This window comes from Podarcis erhardii (assembly GCF_964252035.2).
Source record: "Podarcis erhardii genome assembly, chromosome: 1".
In the NCBI taxonomy this organism is placed as follows: Eukaryota; Metazoa; Chordata; class Lepidosauria; order Squamata; family Lacertidae; genus Podarcis; species Podarcis erhardii.
The window spans coordinates 93,925,914-93,946,449 of NC_138497.1; the positions used below are offsets into that span (position 1 = coordinate 93,925,914).

At 41.7% G+C, this 20,536-nt stretch overlaps 1 protein-coding gene across 5 annotated transcripts in view; it reads right to left on the minus strand.

The window, feature by feature from the left end:
• MYLK (myosin light chain kinase) overlaps positions 1–20,536 on the minus strand; it is a 175,513-nt gene that overhangs the window by 32,495 nt on the left and 122,482 nt on the right. For all 5 annotated transcript variants that reach the window (XM_081870369.1, XM_081870370.1, XM_081870371.1 and 2 more), the window contains 3 exons: positions 9,902–9,952; positions 8,013–8,140; positions 1,495–1,648 (listed from right to left, as the gene is read on the minus strand). In XM_081870369.1, coding sequence (XP_081726495.1) covers positions 1,495–1,648; positions 8,013–8,140; positions 9,902–9,952 — 333 coding nt within the window. The remainder of the gene's footprint in view (positions 1–1,494; positions 1,649–8,012; positions 8,141–9,901; positions 9,953–20,536) is intronic.

The following is a 20,536-nucleotide window of genomic DNA, read 5'->3' on the forward strand; positions in this document are numbered from 1 at the left end:
GGGCTTTTTTTTAACTATGCAATTATATCTACTCGTCTGTTCAAAGCAGCAAATTAGGTTTTTTAATGTCAGTTGAAAGACATACATATGTTAGCTGTAGCACTGGTGAGGATTTGGTTAACATATCTTCCTCTATGCAAGTACAGAGATAAAAGTTAATTTGAGGCTATTTAACCCACCTGTATTTGTTACCACAGTAAGAACTGGTAATTAAGAACTGGTAATATCCCGAGTTATCCCATAAGACATATTATTAGACCTTCAAAGGCTTTGGTGTGCATTGGAAAGAGAAGCACCTAATATTATGAGATGATGTTAACTGGTCTTCTCTCAAGATGACTGCTTAGGCGATTGCCTGATCACAGCAATTGCTTACATTTAGTCTTTTAAAGCAGGGATTCCCTAATAAGAGTGATCTCATGCACAAATTCAACAGTGTATTATTACTTCTTATATAACAGTTAGATGGTCTACTGATTCTAAACAAAGGCTTGAACTTTCCCTGGCATGCTAAATGTATCTCTTTCCCCAACAGAAGGACTTTCCACTATACCTATATGTAGCTCTCATACTGCTAATTTTTAGGTTAAAAAACCCAGGTGACATGCATTTAGATCCTAGTGGGTATGGAAAATATATCCTGAAAACAACTCACATTTATGACCCTTTCCAGAGCAGGTTTTTGACTGCCAAGAATGAGGTAAAAATCAGAGCCTTTAACTAGACAAATGTCTTTACAATATCAGACCTAGTGCTATCAATCATTAATTATCAAGATTACAATTTGTATTACAGTGGTGCCTCGCAAGACGAAATTAATTCGTTCTGTGAGTTTTTTCGTCTTGCAATTTTTTTGTCTTGCGAAGCACGGACTTTGGAAAAGCTTCAAAAATCACCAAAGTCTTCAAAAACCTCAAAAAAGGCTACCACACCGCGTGCTATGAGTTGCTCCTCGAAGTGAGGTTTTAAGAAAAAGGAAACAAACTTGCAAGACAAAGGAAACAAACTTGCAAGACGTTTTCGTCTTGCAAAGCAAGCCCATAGGGAAATCCGTCTTGCGAAGCAACTCAAAAAACGAAAAACTCTTGCGAGTTTTTTGTCTTACGATGCATTCGTCTTGCGAGGTACCACTGTACTCAATTATAAGTGACCTTACAAATTATTGAAGGAAGAATATATTTCTTCTCATTTTTACCACTGAGAATAGGGAATAAATTTTGTTCAGTTCACATTTTAATACAAACCTGCTCAATTCACATTTCTTGAAACGCGCAAACTGAAACTCAGTTATCTCACAATATTTACACTTCTCTCAATTCTGTGATGCAGTTCTCCAACCAAAAAAGGACACAAACTAGGGCATAAACTGATTCCAAAAATATGCAAAATAATCATTCATTGTTTCCCCCCATAATTAATTGCATTGATTCAAGTTTGAGGAGCCCAGGTCACTTATCAACATCAACTACAAAAATAATAATCCAGTTTACTTACCTACAATGGTGAGGTTAACCTGGGCTTGTCTGCTGCCCAGTTTGTTTTCTACTACTAAAGTATAACATCCACAATGTTCCTGCTTAGTGGAGGAGATAGTTAGCTTACTGCTGTTCTCAGCATTCTCAATTTTGATGTGTTCACTCTCTTGGATCTGCCAAATTAAAGAGATAGGTTAAGGCAGGTATTTTGAAAATATAATTTAAAGTCAATTTAAGAAATTGCCAAACACTAAAGAAGTGGGACACGTATGTTTGGCAGGACTCATCAATCTGTCTTATCCCTTGATATCACCCTTCTGTTTGCTCTCTTAGACCCCTTTCTAGTTGCCTAGGTCACCAGTCAAGAAGTTCCTATAATACTGTATGTTCTAAGTAATAAAACTGTGCAAAATTATTTATTGTGTAAAATGGTTATTTCAGTCATCAAAGTGGGTACATGCAAAACATTGTACCCATTTTACAGAAATGAATTATAACTAACAAACAGCAAGACTGGCCTCGAATTTCTTCAAATCTCTACAGGGCTATCACATGGAAGACGGAGCAAGCTTGGTTTCTTCTGCTCTGGAGGCTAAGACCTGAACCAATGGATTCAAGTTACAAGAACAGAGAGTCCAACTAAACACCAGGAAGAACTTTCTGACAGTAAGAGCTGTTCTACAATGGAATGAGCTCCCTTGGAAGGTGGGGAACTCTCTTTCATTGGAGGTCTTTAAAGAGAGATTGTATAGCTGTCTGTCATGGATGTTTTAGTTGAGATCCCTGCATAGCAGGGGGTTGGACTAGATGACCCTCAGGATCCCTTCCAACTCTACAATTCTATGAAGCTAAGATGAGAATCATGGTCAAAAATGTCAAGAATACTTAGAACTTGATTTTCATGAAGTTTGGTCAATAAGGGCAAGCAAGAGGTTAGATACTTAATTTTTTTTAAAGCAGCACAGTCTGTTCTAAATATGAGAATAGATAATAGCGCCAGTGTCCTCCCCTCCACTTCCTGTTAGATAAGAGTTGCTCCAGCTCATCCAGAGTTTCATTAAAAATGAAGGCTATTTAGTTTGGCATGTCCTGCTGTACATTTTGAGACAACAAAAAAATCATGAAAGTCTTAGTAACAAAGTCTATTCTGGCAAAGGACTGCAAAAGCTAGCTTCCTGTAGCTGATCCTGTAGGAGTAGTAATAAATTCACAAGATCTCAGGAGGATTTCAGTTCTCAACAGGCTATGTTTTGTCTTTATCACATTTTTTTAACTAGTGTTCGGCAAACCTTAATGTGAAGTTCAGACTCCTTTAGTTCTGTGCAATGGAAGAAATGTAAACATGTGAATCACACACCATTCTTGGAATTGTTATCAAGAAATTGTACAATCTAGATAATAATTTTTTAATGTGATGAATTTGTCACCAAAGGATTCCCTCGGTCCACATGATTGTAGTATGGACACAGTCATCTATGGAATTTAGCTACATCTGGTATGATCAGCAAAACTTAGAAAATCTTGAAAAGGTATTGAGTGAGCCAGGAATTCAAGGTGGTGATCATTTCACTTAACACAACAGATTATTGGGGTATCAAGCCTAATAGAAGCATTATGGTTACATAGACTATACCAGAAATGATAGATTGGTACTGTTTGCATCCTGTTAACAGCACAAGGCCGGACAAGGAATTCTTTCAGCTGTGGCACAGATCTGATAAAGACCTCTGCGGAATAGAAAAGGGGTTTCAAAGTCAACACAACAGATAAGGAAAGAGCCCACACCCCATCAATCCTGGTCTGTTGACTCACAGCCCACCTCAAATGGAGCAGGTAGAGGGTTTTCCAAATCCTGGCGTTAGAGGTACCCAGGACACGTGAACCTGGATCTTTAGGCCCCCAATCAGATGCTGTAATCCAGAGCTACAGAACTGGGCTAACCATAGGTCCCATCTGCACTATACATCTCAAGCAGTATCATGCCACCTTAAATGGTCATGGCTTCCCCCAAAGAATCCTGGGAACTGTAGTTTGTTAAGCTTGCTGGGTGTTGTAGTTCAGTGAGGGTTAAACTACAGTTCCCATGGTTCCTTGGGGGAAGCCATGTTTTTTTAAATGTGTGATGTGCATGTGATCGAGGTCTCTGCCCTTTGAAGAGTATGGGATGAGGACTTAGGCATAATCAATAAGATTTTATGTTATGTCTCTTATTCCACGTTGAGCAATAGGCCATTTACAAGGATCTTAGCAGCCTCTCAAATGTTCTGCCTGGCTATTGTCTTATTTCTGTTAACGGCCCACCCTGCGTATGGATTTCTGTGCTGCGTTCAGTTATGGAAAGAACTGCTTTGTGAGCAGACAAAAGCCACTGCCCAAAAGCCCGCCAACAACAATTCATTGACCCATTATCTTACGACGTGCTCCCTAGACATTCCTTGATGCTCAGAAAATTAGAGCAGTAAAAACACCCTCTTGTTTTTGCAACTGTAATGAAATCAAGATAACCTTTGGCATTTAAAAGGACGGAGGGCCAAGGCAGGGCACTCTTTGACCTTTCCCTATGACCTTGAGTCAGCCTGCAATTCCACAGAAGGTAAAGATATTTTGGCTAGTGGCAACTGAGGTTTCGGTTACATGTCAGCTGAGGCCGCAGGGCTGTTGCATGATGTTTAAAGGATGGGCTTATTTGATCTGCCATATCTCCTCCCCCATCCAAAAACCCCCATTCTGAACTGATTCATATGTGTGTGTGTGTGTGTGTGTGTGTGTGTGTGTGTGTGTGTGTACACACACATATTTTTATGTTTTCTCTCCCAAATAACAAGCACACATCCTTCAGCAAAAAATAAAGCTCAGGTACAAAGCCACTGGTCCCATCACCTCCTGGCAAACAGAAGGGGAAGAAATGGAAGCAGTGACAGATTTTACCTTCTTGGGCTCCATGATCACTGCAGATGGTGACAGCAGTCACAAAATTAAAAGACGCCTGCTTCTTGGGAGAAAAGTGATGATAAACCTAGACACCATCTCCAAAAGCAGAGACATGACCTGGTCAACAAAGATCCGTATAGTTAAAGCTATGGTTTTCCCAGTACAGTGGTACCTCGGGTTAAGTACTTAATTCGTTCCGGAGGTCCGTTCCTAACCTGAAACTGCTCTCAACCTGAAGCACCACTTTTGCCAAAGTGACACCTGGCTTGAGAGCAGTACATGTGAAAAGGATCTAGGAGTCTTGGTTGACCACAAACTTGACATGAGCCAACAGTGTGACGCGGCAGCTAAAAAGCCAATGCAATTCTGGGCTGCATCAATAGGAGTATAGCATCTAGATCAAGGGAAGTAATAGTGCCACTGTATTCTGCTCTGGTCAGACCTCACCTGGAGTACTATGTCCAGTTCTGGGCACCACAGTTCAAGAAGGACACTGACAAACTGGAACTTGACATGAGCCAACAGTGTGACGCGGCAGCTAAAAAAGCCAATGCAATTCTGGGCTGCATCAATAGGAGTATAGCATCTAGATCAAGGGAAGTAATAGTGCCACTGTATTCTGCTCTGGTCAGACCTCACCTGGAGTACTGTGTCCAGTTCTGGGCACCACAGTTCAAGAAGGACACTGACAAACTGGAACGTGTCCAGAGAGGGCAACCAAAATGGTCAAAGGCCTGGAAATGATGCCTTATGAGGAACGGCTAAAGGAGCTGGGCATGTTTAGCCTGGAGAAGAGGAGGTTAAGGGGTGATATGATAGCCATGTTCAAATATATAAAAGGATGTCACATAGAGGAGGGAGAAAGGTTGTTTTCTGCTGCTCCAGAGAAGCGGACACGGAGCAATGGTTCCAAACTACAAGAAAAAAGATTCCACCTAAACATTAGGAGGAACTTTCTGACAGTGAGAGCTGTTCGACAGTGGAATTTGCTGCCAAGGAGTGTGGTGGAGTCTCCTTCTTTGGAGGTCTTTAAGCAGAGGCTTGACGACCATATGTCAGGCGTACTCTGATGGCGTTTCCTGCTTGGCAGGGGGTTGGACTCGATGGCCCTTGTGGTCTCTTCCAACTCTATGATTCTATGATTCTATGATTCTATGGTACAACTGTGTGCCACTGGAGTCCTAGGTCTCAACGTGAAATATCCCCAAGCAGCAGGCATCTTGGTTTATTTCTGCCCAGGAATTGGCACTAGGCTGGCCACTTATGAATTACCAAAAGGAGAGGCAATGCTTCAACAAGAATTAAAACAATAGATGGCAGAGATGTTCATATTTGCATATGCGTATGTATGCAAATTCAGAAATACCTTTGTCAGGAGCTGCTGGCAAAGCAGCTTACTGATCATACTGTCAGCTCAGTGGTCAGCTGTGGAGATGAGCCAGCTGTGGACATGAGCCAAAATGGCCAAAAGAGACTCAGCAAAAACCTCTGTTCCTGCATAATCTGTTGTCCACATGCTGTTATGAGCAATTTCAAGGCTCCTTCTCTTACTTCTTATCACTGTTTTTTTTTTTAACCTTTAAATTGGCATTGGACTAGACAGCTATTCAAATAGAGGACTGCTCTCTGTAAAGTAGGAGAAGCGGCCATCCTCTTTTATAGAAGGGACTTAGAGCTACTTCTCGATTGTGAATATTTATATCCTGCCTTTCTAGTTGATAACTGAACAACTGAAGGTGGCTAAGAAACAAAAATTTAAAATGGCATTCATAAAACAGATTTTAAAAGCTAACAAATGAGAAGCAAGTACCGGTAAATCATCATCATAAAATGTCCCTGCCAGAAAGAACACTCAGCTCCAGCTGTCCGTTGCCCTGGGACTGCAGAAACAAGCGAAAAGGACACTCTGGCTCCATCCGTCAGCCAAAGGGAACAAAAGCCACCAACCACTGTCCAAGCAGAAACGCCAGCCTGGCTCAAACTTGATACAGCTTGCCACATCATTCTGGCCTTGATGGACTGATCTCTCTCTTCTACCTTTTCTTCCATTCCCCTTCCCTTGTGTGCTTTGTTTAGTTTGTTAAGACTGAAGACAGAGTCTCTCTCTCTCTCTCTTTACTTTTGAGCTTCTTAGGGAGACAATACTTGGCTGTAAAATGGGATAAAAATAAAGGAAAGAGACCCACAAAAGCTGTCTAGAAACCATTTGTATTATTCCTACCTCTAACTAAACTCAGTTTGGGTGTGATCTCCACAAAGTAAAAAAAAAAAAGTATACAACCTTTTCCCATAGAACACAAGTTATGCAGTGGTACGAAAGCGTAACTAATATCCAAGCACTTACCCTTCTGCTCAAATGGCACAAGCATGTGGGGCAACTGGATTAACACTGATCTAAAAATAATAATGTATAACCCCTCCAGGGCAATTACAAGGGATTTTTCTAGATTCCAAAATGGTACTAAAGAAAGGGGCAGAAGAAGGAAATGAAGACGTATTTGTTGAAAATAATGGAATTCGTAAGAAAAACACAGACCAATGAAACTACATAAATGTAAGAGTGAGAGAGGTTAAATGACAAGAAAACCTCAGAGTGTAGCAGACATCTCTCTCTGATCCTAAAAGTGAAATAATAACGAGTCTAATCATATCCCTGGCTTTTCAGTCAGCACCCTGAGGCAAAGCAACAGCTATCCGTAAGCCAAGATCTGAATACTATATTTGGCTGCCTCCACACAAGCTGAGATGGGACAAAAAAGCATATCTGGGGGATCTCTCAAGAGCAGTGTAGGGAGGAGAAGATCAGTAGAATTTATTTATTTGCATAAGATAACATACTATTACTGCTATGTTTGCCTCATGGAGGCAAACACCATCCACAAGGAATTACTTTGATAAATGCATCACTTGTATTTTCATGAATGCTTATGAAATATTAAATAGCATGCATAGTGTGTGATCAGGACTGTATTGTGCTGGGAGAGGGGATTTAACCACCCCACTCTCCTTGGTAGCTGTAGTCCCAACAAAATCAGACACACAAAACCTGCTCGCTGTTCCAGGAAAGAAGTTCCCATTGTAGTAACTTTCTTCCTGAACTAATAGCAGCATGGGAGGAGAATGTTTTTGCTGGGACTGAAACTTCTGGACAGCGGAAGTTCAATCTCCTCTCCTAGCAAACGATGGCCCTAATCTTCATGTGGAGGGGGGGGGGCTACCTACCACTGACCATTTAAAAAAGAATTGCATTTAGCACTGTGTGTAGCTCAGCCCTTACTTTCAAGGAAACAGCAAGTCATTACTGAACTACACATTTGCCATGGTGTCTGTTTTACCACCACATTTACTTAGGACTTTTCAGTAATATTCAGCATGGACAAACGTGCCACCGAGTTATCATTACTAGATTTCATAGGATAAAAAGCATCCTGCTCCAGCTGATGTAGATGCAAGTTGCTGTGTAGGAAAATAGCTGACATTTGGCTGCATGTGCAACATATGATTCTGGGTGAACATGAATACTTCATATATGAAAACATTACTTTCAGATACCACCTTCTATCATGCAACCTATGAACAAAAGAACAGCAACAAAGATAGTGTTACCTGTTTCCGAAATTTCATCCAGGTACAGGTTAAGGGCAGAGTTCCTGCAACTTTGCACAACAGCTCCACCGATTCACCAGCCCGAACTTTTTGGTCTTCTGGGAACTGAACAATCTGGGGGGGAAGAGCTGGCAAAAAGGGAGGATTTATTTAGAGGTAGGGTTCTCACTGGAGTAAGTTCTTGGCTCTGAGTTTAGGAAGCTAACAAGGTATTAAAAGTGTGCCTACATCTATGTGGCTCTGCTTTCCTCCATTTTTCACTGAAGCAGGGCTGCTTCTTGGGCTGACGGACAGATTTTTCAAAGTTATCATGTCAATGCATCCAGATGGGTAAGTTAACCTATTCCCATTTATCTAACCATTTTTTCAAAGCTTCAACTGTGAAAAGAGCCCAGCAAAAACGAGCCCAGTCTCCTGGCTGAGTGAAGCCGGGGATGGGGGGTTAGAAGTAAAGCACACCAACAGCTCTACCAGGATTACAGGATAACAAGGCAGCAATTTCAGCTCAGTCTTGGTGATGCCCTATAGAGGTCCCTAGAGACAAGACTGAGCTGACAAATGAGGAAGAGCTGCAGCTCAGTGGTAGAGCAACTGGATCAGTGCTTGCCATCTCCGTGTTAGGACTGGGAGAGAACCTTTCCTGAAACCTTGGTGAGCCTTTCGGTGTAGGTAACACTGAGCTAGACAGACTAATGATATGACTTACCTTTTGCCCTGCTCTTTCCAGGCACAGGTCCACACTTTAAAGCTCTGTGTCCAAGTGCTCTTTTTTCCCCCCTTTCCCCATGAAAACATGCTCTTTAAAGCTGAAGCACAACAACCAGAAATTAGACTTTTCCATGGATTCAGCTTTAAAAGAGTTGATTTTAATGGGGAAAGCTCTGGAGCAAAAAAGAGAGGGAAAATAAAAGAGAGCACTTGGACACATAGCTTTAAAGCATTAGACTGTGCCTGGAAAGCATGGAAGAAAGGGAAGTGTAGATATGTCCTGCATATAAAGATAGCTTCCTATGGTAAAAACAAACAAACAAACAAGGGTTCCATGGAGGGCACTCTTGCCTAAAGTGTCCGTCATGAAGGGGGTTGGACTTCCTCCCTTGGTTTTGGTCTATGTAGTCACTCAAATCTCCCTCTACAAATGATGCAAGCTAAAAAGGATGTGTATGATTTTTTCCCCAGACCTATAGGAAAGAAGATCTCAGATAATTTCTGAGTTAATCTGAGGGAGCTATGGGGCAGCTCACCCATCTTTAGTCCCAAATTGAATGCAGCTAACCAGGCGTTTTTTGTGGGCCACCAGAAGTCCATTAAACCTCTTGCTTTTTTTAGCTGCCTGACACTGCAAAAACACTCATTAAGCACGAATCATTAGCCCTAATTTATAGTTGATTAACAGCATTTGACTTGATGGGCATTTGACTTGACGGGTTATGAATTCTCCAAGTCTGGTTCAGAGTGAGTAAGGGCATGTATGGGGCAGAAATCTATCCATCAGCACAGGAAAAAAAATCTGATTTGGGATAAGAATTTGGTTAGTCTTTGAACTAAAGTCACTTTATTCAGTTATAATTGGTTTTTACTTTTAACTTGGGGAGGTCTAATGAGAGGGAGTTTAAGACTTCCTGTCTGACAGAACTGCACAGTCTCTTGAAAATGCTGTGTGTCTAAGCCTTAAAACAAAATATTTTATTACACTGATACACACACACACACACCTGATAGACCTACAAAAGAAGACAGGTAACTGAGAAACGTTGTCCTGAACTGTCAAGCCATCAAACTTAAATGGGTACAACTAACAAGGTTGTTTAAAGTGTGTTGCATGGTAATTTTTCTGCATTTGTTTACTGTTCTCTTGTCTGTATTAATAGCAATATTCCAATCAATACCTGCTTTGGGTGAAGTCTTGGGAGCTGGTTTTTTCTTCACTGTTGCCTCACCTAATTAAACAAAGAGAGGGGTTTGTAGATGAACTTTGTGATGAGCACAACAAAATATGTGAATTCACTATACAAGTAGAAGCTGTCTGTTTGCAAAAGGGAACTGTGTAAACATGGCACTGTAACAAGTGTCAGGATCTCCCAACATCATTTTACTTGAGTAAAAAAGTCACTGGGAATCCCTTTGTTGGATTAGGATTATGAGATTCTAACCAGATCAACTCCCTGCTATTCCTACCAGCCAGAGGTAGAAACTTGTGCACTTAAAAAAAAAAAAAAGTACCAACATAGCTAATAGCAAATTGTGCAGAGACAACTCTGGTTTCAGGTCCCATGGGGCATGAGGAGAAAGCATCCAATTCCCCTCCCCCATGTCATGGCTCCAATCCAAAGCAGGGGCCCCCACTGTTGCTTTTACAAAAAATAAAATTATATTGGCAGCTCCATACACACAAAGTACCTATGTAATGAGTGTAGTTTTGCCCTGAGAGGAAATGGGTGCAGCCTCCCCAGAATGCATTTGTTTCCTGTCAAGAGTAGGACTGAGAGCAAAGGAGGACAAATACTCCTATAATGCGGCTATGTAACTAATCACCTGTACGTTTGTTTTTAAGGGGTGAGATTTACAAAGCATTAAAAGGCTGATATTGAAGCAGAATAATTTTAGGCATGAGAAAATCACACCTACTGTGGGGAAAGGCTCATTTTAAATGGGTTTGCAGCTATGGAACATTTTGCCATGCCATTTCAATGGTGGAAATACTAGTCCCATAAGTAGAGATGCTCAGAAGCGTCTGTGTTTGTGTCTGTCCCGATCTCCCTCTCGTTTCCCTTTTCAGGCATTTTACTAAAAATAGTAACACGAAACTCCCAACTGCTCCTTCCTTCCCAGGAAATCACTCACTGCACTGTCCGAGCCACACAAAAATGATCAAGTGGAAAAATCTCATATAACTGCAGTAAAGGCTGGAGACTATCTGGGCAAAACCTATATCCACAAGTCTTCCTGTCATTATGAGTTGTATTCAATGCAGTGCTAAGGCTAAGGTTCCATCAACGCAAGGATTTCTTGCACAACACTGTTGTCCCCTACACTCTGCTGAAGGTCCTCCAAAGTAGATTTGGGGATGTGCAGATGATGATGATAAGTTTACTAAACTTGTTAGCTGCTTCTTCTTGTCCAAGACAATTCAAAACAATTTCCAACCAACCAACCACTTCACATTTAAAGAGCTTGTCTATCTGTTGATGCTGCTAAGTTGCATTCTAAGCACCCACAAGATGAAAAAAGATTTCTGGGAGGTTTGGTGCAAAAAGGGGGGGAAAGAGTTTATTTTGTAGATTGGTTGTCTATATGGTCTCTGTCAAACTACCTCAGGGAGAGTCCTCTCACCTGGAGAAACCATGGCCTTCTACTTTGTCACATGCCAAGCCGTAGGAGAACTCCACCACAAATCAGGTACAGATGTTTGATAAAAATAATCAAATTGACAGATTTGTCCATCCTTACTTATAGCTAAGCACACTGCAAAGTGCACTGCTGGTGAGACCTCAGATACCCACCACCATCTTAATTTCCCAGCGTCATCTCTCTCTCTCTATATATATTAGCATATGTAAATATTATGCTCATTTGTGTCATGGGCTTCTGCCCCATTGTCCTTTCAGTACCTACCAATGCCTGCTTCCACTAGAAATTTTACCAATGTGGTCAAGCACAAGAGAGAGATTATTCTCCTGTACTTTCCCTAGCTTCGCTTCTATAAACCTGAGAGGTTACTTCCAAACAACCAGAAATTTTTAATGACTTCAGCAGTGGTCCATCCTCCTCCCCCCTGCACAATAATGCCACTGCAAAGCTTTTCAAAACAAAAGCTTATAGCTAAGCTTCTAAATCTCCACACTTAGGCTCTTTAATAAGCAGCTTGATATTTTAAAATGCTAGCCATTTAGCAGCTCAAACTTCAGTGGCACTCAGAGGACAGCCCATACTTTCTGAGACATCAAACCCTTCTTTAGGAAACAGAAATTCAAGGAAATTTACCTGAAGCTATAGCTTTAATTTCCAGAGGGAAAAGAGTACTGTTCATATTATAGATGCCTTTGCACACCATGGGCCATTTAACACCAGTGCCCACTCTGTATTAGTCACTGCTGTGACATCCTTAGAGTCAGGTCAAGGTCTCTCAAAATCCTCAACTATCATTAGCCAAGATTTCTCATGTCCCATGCGGCTTCCCCTCCACTTTGCCATACATTCCAACAATAGCCTCTGCTCCCAGAATACTCCAGTCTATTTGTATGGTGGGAAGCTGAAGAAACAATAGCTCAGTGGTAGAGCATCTGGTTTGCATACAGAAAGTCCCTTGTTCCAAACCCAGCATGTTGGGAATGTCTGTCTGAAATATTGGAGAGCCACTGCCAATCAGGGTATACAATACTAAGTTACATTGATATAAGTAGGAATAGTGGTCAGGGAGGAGCAGCACAAGGGCTTTCTGATACCAGAATTGCTGTTGCATACCAGAGTAGGGCAGGGGTGGGCAGGGCAGGGCAACAGTGAGGGCTGGGCAGTATGAGTCCACAGATGAACCCCTAGTGGCCTTTCCTTGGTATAATGGAGCCTTTTACATGATTATCTTTTACCAAAACCTTCCAACCAAGTTTGCTGAAGGCATTTCTAGGATCCATATTGCCTTTCCTCTCCTCCCCAGTTCTCCCAATATAACAACATAAAATTGTATCTACCTTTCAGACGGCTGGGTCTAGACTTGCATTCCGTAAATGAAAGGCTCCTTCCATTTGCGGAATGAGCTTTGAACAAGCAAGAAAGAGGAGACTATTGTCACTGATTTTCCCTTCAGTTTTGAAGGCCAGTCAAACACACTATTCCAGAGGGTGCTGTAACTCATCAGAGCAGTTGTGGTGTGGGTGTGCATGGGAGCTACAAGGGCAGGAGTATTTGGTGAAAATCACCTCCTCCCCTTTCACCAGCGGGAGCATCTCCTGAGCAAAATTCTACTGAGAGAACTTCCAGAGTCTGCAACTGAATTAGTGATCTAGTACTGTGGTACCTCAGGTTACATACGCTTCAGGTTACATACGCTTCAGGTTACACACTCCACTAAGCCAGAAATAGTGCTTCAGGTTAAGAACTTTGCTTCAGGATAAGAACAGAAATCGCGCTCCGGCGGCGCAGTGGCAGCAGCAGGAGGCCCCATTAGCTAAAGTGGTACTTCAGGTTAAGAACCGTTTCAGGTTAAGTACTGACCTCCAGAACGAATTAAGTACTTAACCCAAGGTACCACTGTAAGACTCTTTTCATGATTAAATTAGCAACTTGGCCTTTTGGGAAATGGGCATGTCATGATGCAATCTGCCTTCTTTCCCACCCCTGCTATTTGGGTGGGCAGAGTTCTGCAGTACAGGATCTTGCTTTGAATGAATGGCCCAGGTTCAATCACCAGCATCTCCAGTTAAGGAAGAGCCGCTGCCAGTAATTGTAGAAAATACAGAGCGGGATGGACTCCATATAAGGCAGTTCCCTGTGTTCTTAAGCAACTGTGTCTAAGAATCACACACCATTTTTAATTTTCCACTGTCACCAAGAACAATGCTTTTAGGAGCTCTGGGGCACTGTGCAAAGTTCAAAATGGTGGGGAATACTGGACTTATAGGAGAAAACTCTGCCATAAACAATCTGCTCCCACTCTTAGTAATCCTCAGCTTTTGGCCATGTGGATCTAATGTTGCTTTGCTCATTGACCTTCGATTCCTCTACTATCTTCTTGGGAAATGGTGTGAATCCTATTGTTATCATATGCTTCATACGCATGAACTATATAAAAAAGAGAGGGGGTATTGGTTGGGGAGAAGATACCAAGTGCATGCACTGATAATTCTAAGTGGAACTTTAGGCCCATATTAAGAGCGCAGCAATAGAATGGAAAGAAAAGGGAAAGAAGATTGTATGAAGCAATTCCTGCCTATATAAAGAACTAGATGCAAAGCAAAACATCTAATCTGATTAAAATGGGTTAACCATGTTTGAGGAATGCCTGCTGCTGAAAGAAAACCACAGCACATTTTAGAAGGATCTCTAGGCTGACCTTCACTGAGATGACATGGGCAATTCAGCATAGTTTGTACATTTACAGACGAGAAAAGAACATTTCAGGAGTGGGGGAAATAAAAGGCAATTTTCACTGTGCCATGTGGGTTGTGTAACACAGAGATAAGATGTCATGATCAACTTCTATATGTGGCAATCAATAACAACCACCCTTCTCTTCTGCCTGTCCCCAAATAACTATGCAAAATGCAATTTAAACAAAGCCATCATGGAAAATCCTGCTCTTTGCCAGTATTAACTCAGTCACAGCTTGTCAGGATGGCATAAACTATAAAGCATAATAAGCTGGCGGAGATTCAAGTAACATACCTGGCATAAACTTAAATACTTGCCAAGGAGGAATGGCATGCTCATCCAGAACATTTTCCTTACTGGTTTAGAGCAAGGATGGAAAACCCCTGGTGCTCCAGATGTTGTTGGGCTACCATCCCCACTATCTCATCAGTGTTTGACCCTTTTTCTTTGTTTCAAGTGACCAAATAAGCCAGGCATATGATCAAAATGCCTTAAAATGTGGTGTTTGCCACACTGATGCTCATCTCACAATGAAAATAGCCTCAAGGAATTCTAGACCAGGTGCTGTTTATCTAAAAGAAAGAAAGAAAGAAAGAAAGAAAGAAAGAAAGAAAGAAAGAAAGAAAGAAAGAAAGAAAGAAGCCCATTACAGAAACTTTCCTGTACACTCCCCCTGAAACTAGATAGGAAGTCCAATCACAATAATTTTTATTTGAGGAAAAGCAACCTGGTTTAGTTATGATGCAAAACGTGGTGGGTAAGAGGAAATATTTTCTATTTTATCAACTTCCAAGTGTCACTGAGACCTTCAGGTTTAATCCAGGAGTTTAATCTAACTGGCAAGGCAGATCCAAAACTCCCCCACCCTCTATAGGCTGCTTTGACAGGTGGGTAGGGTGGCCCACCTGTCAATCACATGGCATCAAATGATTCTACTTCAAAGCAAGAAGCTGGAACACATTCTAAGTGTGCTCTCAGCTTTCCTTTCCTCCTTTGAAGCCCTGGCTTGAGTTCAAAAGAGATCCTGCCTTTCTAGTGTAATTCAAAGAGCACACCATTTCCCCAGCAGAAGGGAATGAATGACCATGAATGAGCTTGGTGTGCACTTTTCTGCCTGACATCATACGTGTTGTTTGGGTCAAACTAGGAAGCCAGTGGGCCTAATTTGGCCCACAGGCCAGAAGTCTCCCACCAATGATCTAACCCATAAGAAAATAAAATGGACAAACCACTGTAGAACTAATTCAGACAGAGGGACCAACACTTGAGAAGTGTTATTTTTCCCACTTTGAATATTATTTGTAAAACGAGTTCTCACACTATTGATTTGCCTGAGTTCTGTGCAGCATTGGATACAGTTTAGATAGAAGTCTATTCCATGTTTCTTTTAGCAGTTCCAACATACCAGAATCTGGAGCAGTTCCAACTCAGGTTCATCCCCCACCCCCCAAACAAAAGAATTGGTCATGATAGGTCTCACTCTAAGTACCTGTTGATCCCGAAGTTGTTTATTAAAACCATATTCTGTTTAAATCACTTCTCTGAATTTTCCTGGGTCTGTGAGAAATCTTATTCAAAGTGGAAATTTCAAAAGCTCTCTGAATAGTGGAACATACTCTATATTTTGTTCTCTGGGACAAATGTGACAGCAAACTCCATTTCTGCCTTACAGTTATCTGCAGTGTAATTTACCTGTCACTATCTACATAATTATCAAGAAGCGCAAACTGTCACAATAAGTGCAGGGCCTAGAAAGCAAGATCTCAGCCTTAAAACCATTCATTTCCTCATGTTGCACATGTTCATTCTCAGAAGTTACAACAACAATACTACCATTCCACTCCAATGACTTTTCAAACATGGAAAACTTGTTTTAAATGTCTAGGAGCTTGAACACAGTGGCATTTTGTTTTTATGCGAGGGGTGGTGGTGGTCCTACTTGAAGCTGTTACTTTATTCTACGTTTTTATAGCAACTATTATCTTATTACAGAGTATAAAGTTGCAGGCTAATGGAATTAAAAAGGAAGAGCAACGATGGAACTTTTGCTGCCATCCTCTTAGACGTACTGACGCTGAGCTGGGAAAAGGCAAGTGTGGGAAGCAGCAGGTTCTAGAACTCTGGGAGAAAGTGGTGAAGCTGTGCTGAAGACTCCATTAATAAAAAGTGATTGGGCACACACCTCTAAGCCCTGTCCACAATAGGAAGTGGTCAGAGGCAGCATGTTGGCTATCAACTATGGCAGCAGACATGTTTAATGCTTTTATAATTGGAGCTTGGAAGAACTGCTGGTTCTATCCCTAAGAAATAGGAAATGGAAATTAAATCAAAACATTTTTGTGATCGGGTTGCATGTGAGCCATCCAAAGACATTTGCCTAAAATGGCACCTATAAACTCCATTCCTCCACCTGGGCAAGATTTTGCTTTGTTTCTGAAGGGCAAGCAACAGAATAGGGCTTTGATCATTCTGGCTACTGAGAGCTAATCCCAGCCAGTTAAAGTAAGTGCTTTATATATATTTTCCACTGTGGAGCTCGTGAAAATGATGAGGAACTTTTGACATGTTTACACTGATGACATCCTTGTACACTGGCACTGCAAACATCTGTCTAATAATTCAAGAACAATGGAACATTGCTGGGACTCAAGCTCTACCCCACTACCAGTTTCACCATTTCTCCTCTTGAAAGTGGGGAGGAGATATCAGCTAGTTTGGGGGGCAGGCAACACAAAAGGATATTTGGATCGGGCAGGTTTACCTTTAATGATTAATTGGCTCTTTTTTGTTTTTAAATAAAAGCTTTGCTGCTGCTTGAAGCAGCTGGTTGGATACACCTTAGCAACCTGATGGTCTATCCTTTGACAGTGTTTGGGATGCAGTCCTATAGTGGATTCTCTCTCAAGTTTCACAGGAAATATCACTGAGCTGCAGAGGGAAGCTAATGCACTAATTAAGCCTGTCCCAAAGTTGCCCCCCCTCATTAAAAACACACACCAAAAAGCTCTTCTATTGATTGATTGATTTCATTTATATCCCTCCTTTTTCTTCATGGAGCTCAAGGTGGCTTACATGGTTCTCCTCCTCATTTAATCCCCACAACAATCCTGTGAGGTAGGTTGAGCTAAGAGACAGTGACTGGCCCAAGGTCGCTATTTCAAGCCCACCCAAAGATTAATCCTGCATTTGCCCTACGCACCGAAAGTACAGAGACTTGCTAGCTTGAATTATTCAGTCCAGCACTAGCCAGGATATCAGGTCTAAGAAATAACAATGGAGATTTCCCTAGGTTTTGTTCTGGACAGTGTCAGTGGTGATGTATATTAACAACTCTCTGCAGGAGCACAGAATAACCTAGCCAATACTTTTGTTTGAAATAAAATCGGACAGATTTTATGCAGTAGTCAGCATGAAGATTTATTAACTTAAGGATATGAGATACCCCCAAGCACCGTTCTTTTGATTGCTGGAAGACAGACTGAAAAAAGAAATAACATTACACAGTGAACTGTTTTAAACAGTTGGGATAACCCCCCCCCCCAAATGAACACAAAAAGGGGAGTGCATCCTCTGGGACTTAAGAGTTTAAGTTTTTTAAAAAAATATATGCCCTAAAATGAATTGGGAGACACAATTGAGGAGCTGCTGGGAGGCCATGATGAACCAATAAATTGAGGATAAATTCTGAAAAGACATAGCTGTTATGTGTTCCAAGTCCTCATGTCCAGAAGGTGGTCTGTCCTGGATGGAGTTGTGCTCCCTTGGATGGAGTAGGTCCATACCTTGGGGGTGTTCCTGGACTCATCCGTGCTACTAAGGTGGGCTTGGTAGCTAGGAGTACCTTTTCCCATCTATGGTTTGTTTGCCAGCTACTCCCCCTTTTGGACAGAAATGGCTTGGCCATTGTACTCTATGCTCTAGTAACTTCCAGACTGAGTCACTGCAATATGCCCTTGAAGGCTACTCAGAAACTTCAAAACAAAACAAAAAAATTCCTTCCAGTAGCACCTTAAAGACCAACTAAGTTAGTTCTAACTTAGAAACTTCAGTTGGTCCAAAAGGCAATGGTCAGATTACTGGCTATAGTTCCATTTAGATCTCATGTAACTCATGTTTGAAAACAGCTGCACTGGTTGCCAGTTCATTTCTGAGTCCAGGTCAAGGTGCTCACATTAGTATTTAAAGCCCTAAATGACTCAGGACCCAAATATCTGAAATACTCTCTCCCTTCCAGACTCTCTTGGGTGTTAAGATTGGCAGAGGGGGCCCTCTTGGTGGTTCTTTCACCTTATGAAGTTTGGGCATATATCCTCCACAATACCCTGTACCCTGCCTCTGTAAGGAAGCACAGAAAGGAAAATGACAGCTACCCCAAATGTGGTGCAAAATATTTGGAGAAAATTCTGCAAAGTAGCCTAATCATTACTCACTCAGAGATGGACAAAAATCCCAAAAGACAGGTTTTTTAAATAAGACTTCAGGGAACTATGCAGTCTTTGGGCTATGGATGGCGTATTGCTCAGGGATCATTTGCTTACTCCAGGGGTCAGCAACGTTTTTCAGCAGGGGGCTGGTCCACCATCCCTCAGATCATGTGGTGGGCCGGACTATATTTTTTTTGGGGGGGGGGGCAATGAAAGAATTCCTATGCCCCACAAATAACCCAGAGATGCATTTTAAATAAAAGCACACATTCTACTCATGTAAAAACACCAGGCAGGCCCCACAAATAACCCAGAGATGCATTTTAAATAAAAGGACACATTCTACTCATGTAAAAACAAGCTGATTCCCTGACTGTCCATGGGCCAGGTTGAGAGGGCAATTGGGGCAGCACCCGGCCCCAGGGCCTTAGGTTGCCTACCCCTGGCTTACTCCCCAATCAGGAGTAAGTCTAGATCAGCAATGTCTAGAAAGTCACCCTTACAAAACTGAGATAAATCTGAGGCACAGTTTGTTTAGTTGCTGTAAGCTCTCTTCCACAGTAAGCTTATGTCACTGATAACTTTTCTGTTATCCCTGCATCTGCTTAAGAGTCCTATGGGCTGGGCTGGAGATAAGAGGACTTACAGAAAGTATATAAAAGGGAACTGCCTAAACATTTGTACAGCCCATCTTCCTGAGGACAGGTTATACAAGTTTAGGGACTGTGTAGCAGTCTTGCTCACTTCCAAGACTTGAAAGCTCCCCTGAGTGGCATCCTGCAGGCTAGTTCACACAACACCAGCATTATCCAACCTGGCATTCTCCAGAAGCCCACTCTGTAGTAACTCACAGCAGGGCGGCTGTCCCTGTTGAGATATGGCAGCAGGCACCCACTGCCTGTACTTCCTGGAAATTGAAGACACTTTTGTTTTGACAGCGAAATGAAAAGGTCTTTGCCAAGGTGTTCATTTTGTATTATTTAAAAACCTATCTTCAATTGTTTTCTTACTGTTTTTTTTTTTAAAAAAAACAGTTGCAGGTTTTTTATAGTGCTTGTAAATCACCTGGAAACATATGTAAAAGGCAATTCAATTTTTTTATTACTGTTAATAATTATCATTACTGTTAATAATAATAATGTTTTGTATCACAACTCCCATCATCCTTGACCATTGGCCATGGTAGCTGGGGCTGATGGAAGTTGTAGTCTAAAACATCAAGAGGACACCAGGTTGGGGTAGGGTGGACTACACAGTTACTTGGAAGAAGAAGAAGACGAAGACGAAGACGAAGACGAAGACGAAGACGAAGACGAAGACGAAGACGAAGACGAAGATGAAGACGAAGACGAAGAAGGGGAGTTTGGATTTGATATCCCGCTTTATCACTACCTGAAGGAGTCTCAAAGCGGCTAACATTCTCCTTTCCCTTCCTCCCCCACAACAAACATTCTGTGAGATGAGTGGGGCTGAGAGACTTCAAAGAAGTGTAACTAGCCCAAGGTCACCCAGCAGCTGCATGTGGAGGAGCGGGGAAGCGAACCCAGTTCACCAGATTATGAGTCCACTGCTCTGAACCACTACACCACACTGGAGTCTTAAGGGTTATTTTCTCTGAAACTTGCTGTAGTGCAGCGATTCAGAAGCAGTGTGGGCTGAGGGAGACTTATTACCGAAAACACCTTTCCTCTCCCAGTGCCTTATACCCGCTCAGCTCTATGCTGAATATTAATGTTTGAATAAACCTTTACTGCCTTTATCTGGTTTTTGCTGAGAGAATCGTAAAGAACCTTTCATACAAGAACATGGACTGTATGAAAAAATATGGAGAAAGCAGGCTGCAAAATGAGGTTTTATGTTTATACCAATCAAAGAAAGACATAACTTCTGAGTTTTTAGTAGTGAAATGGCATAAACATTATTGAATCCATCTCAGTGTGAAATTCTTCATCACATATAAACCTAAAGAGTAACAATTTAACACTGTTTATTTCAGTTCAAATCTGAACACCC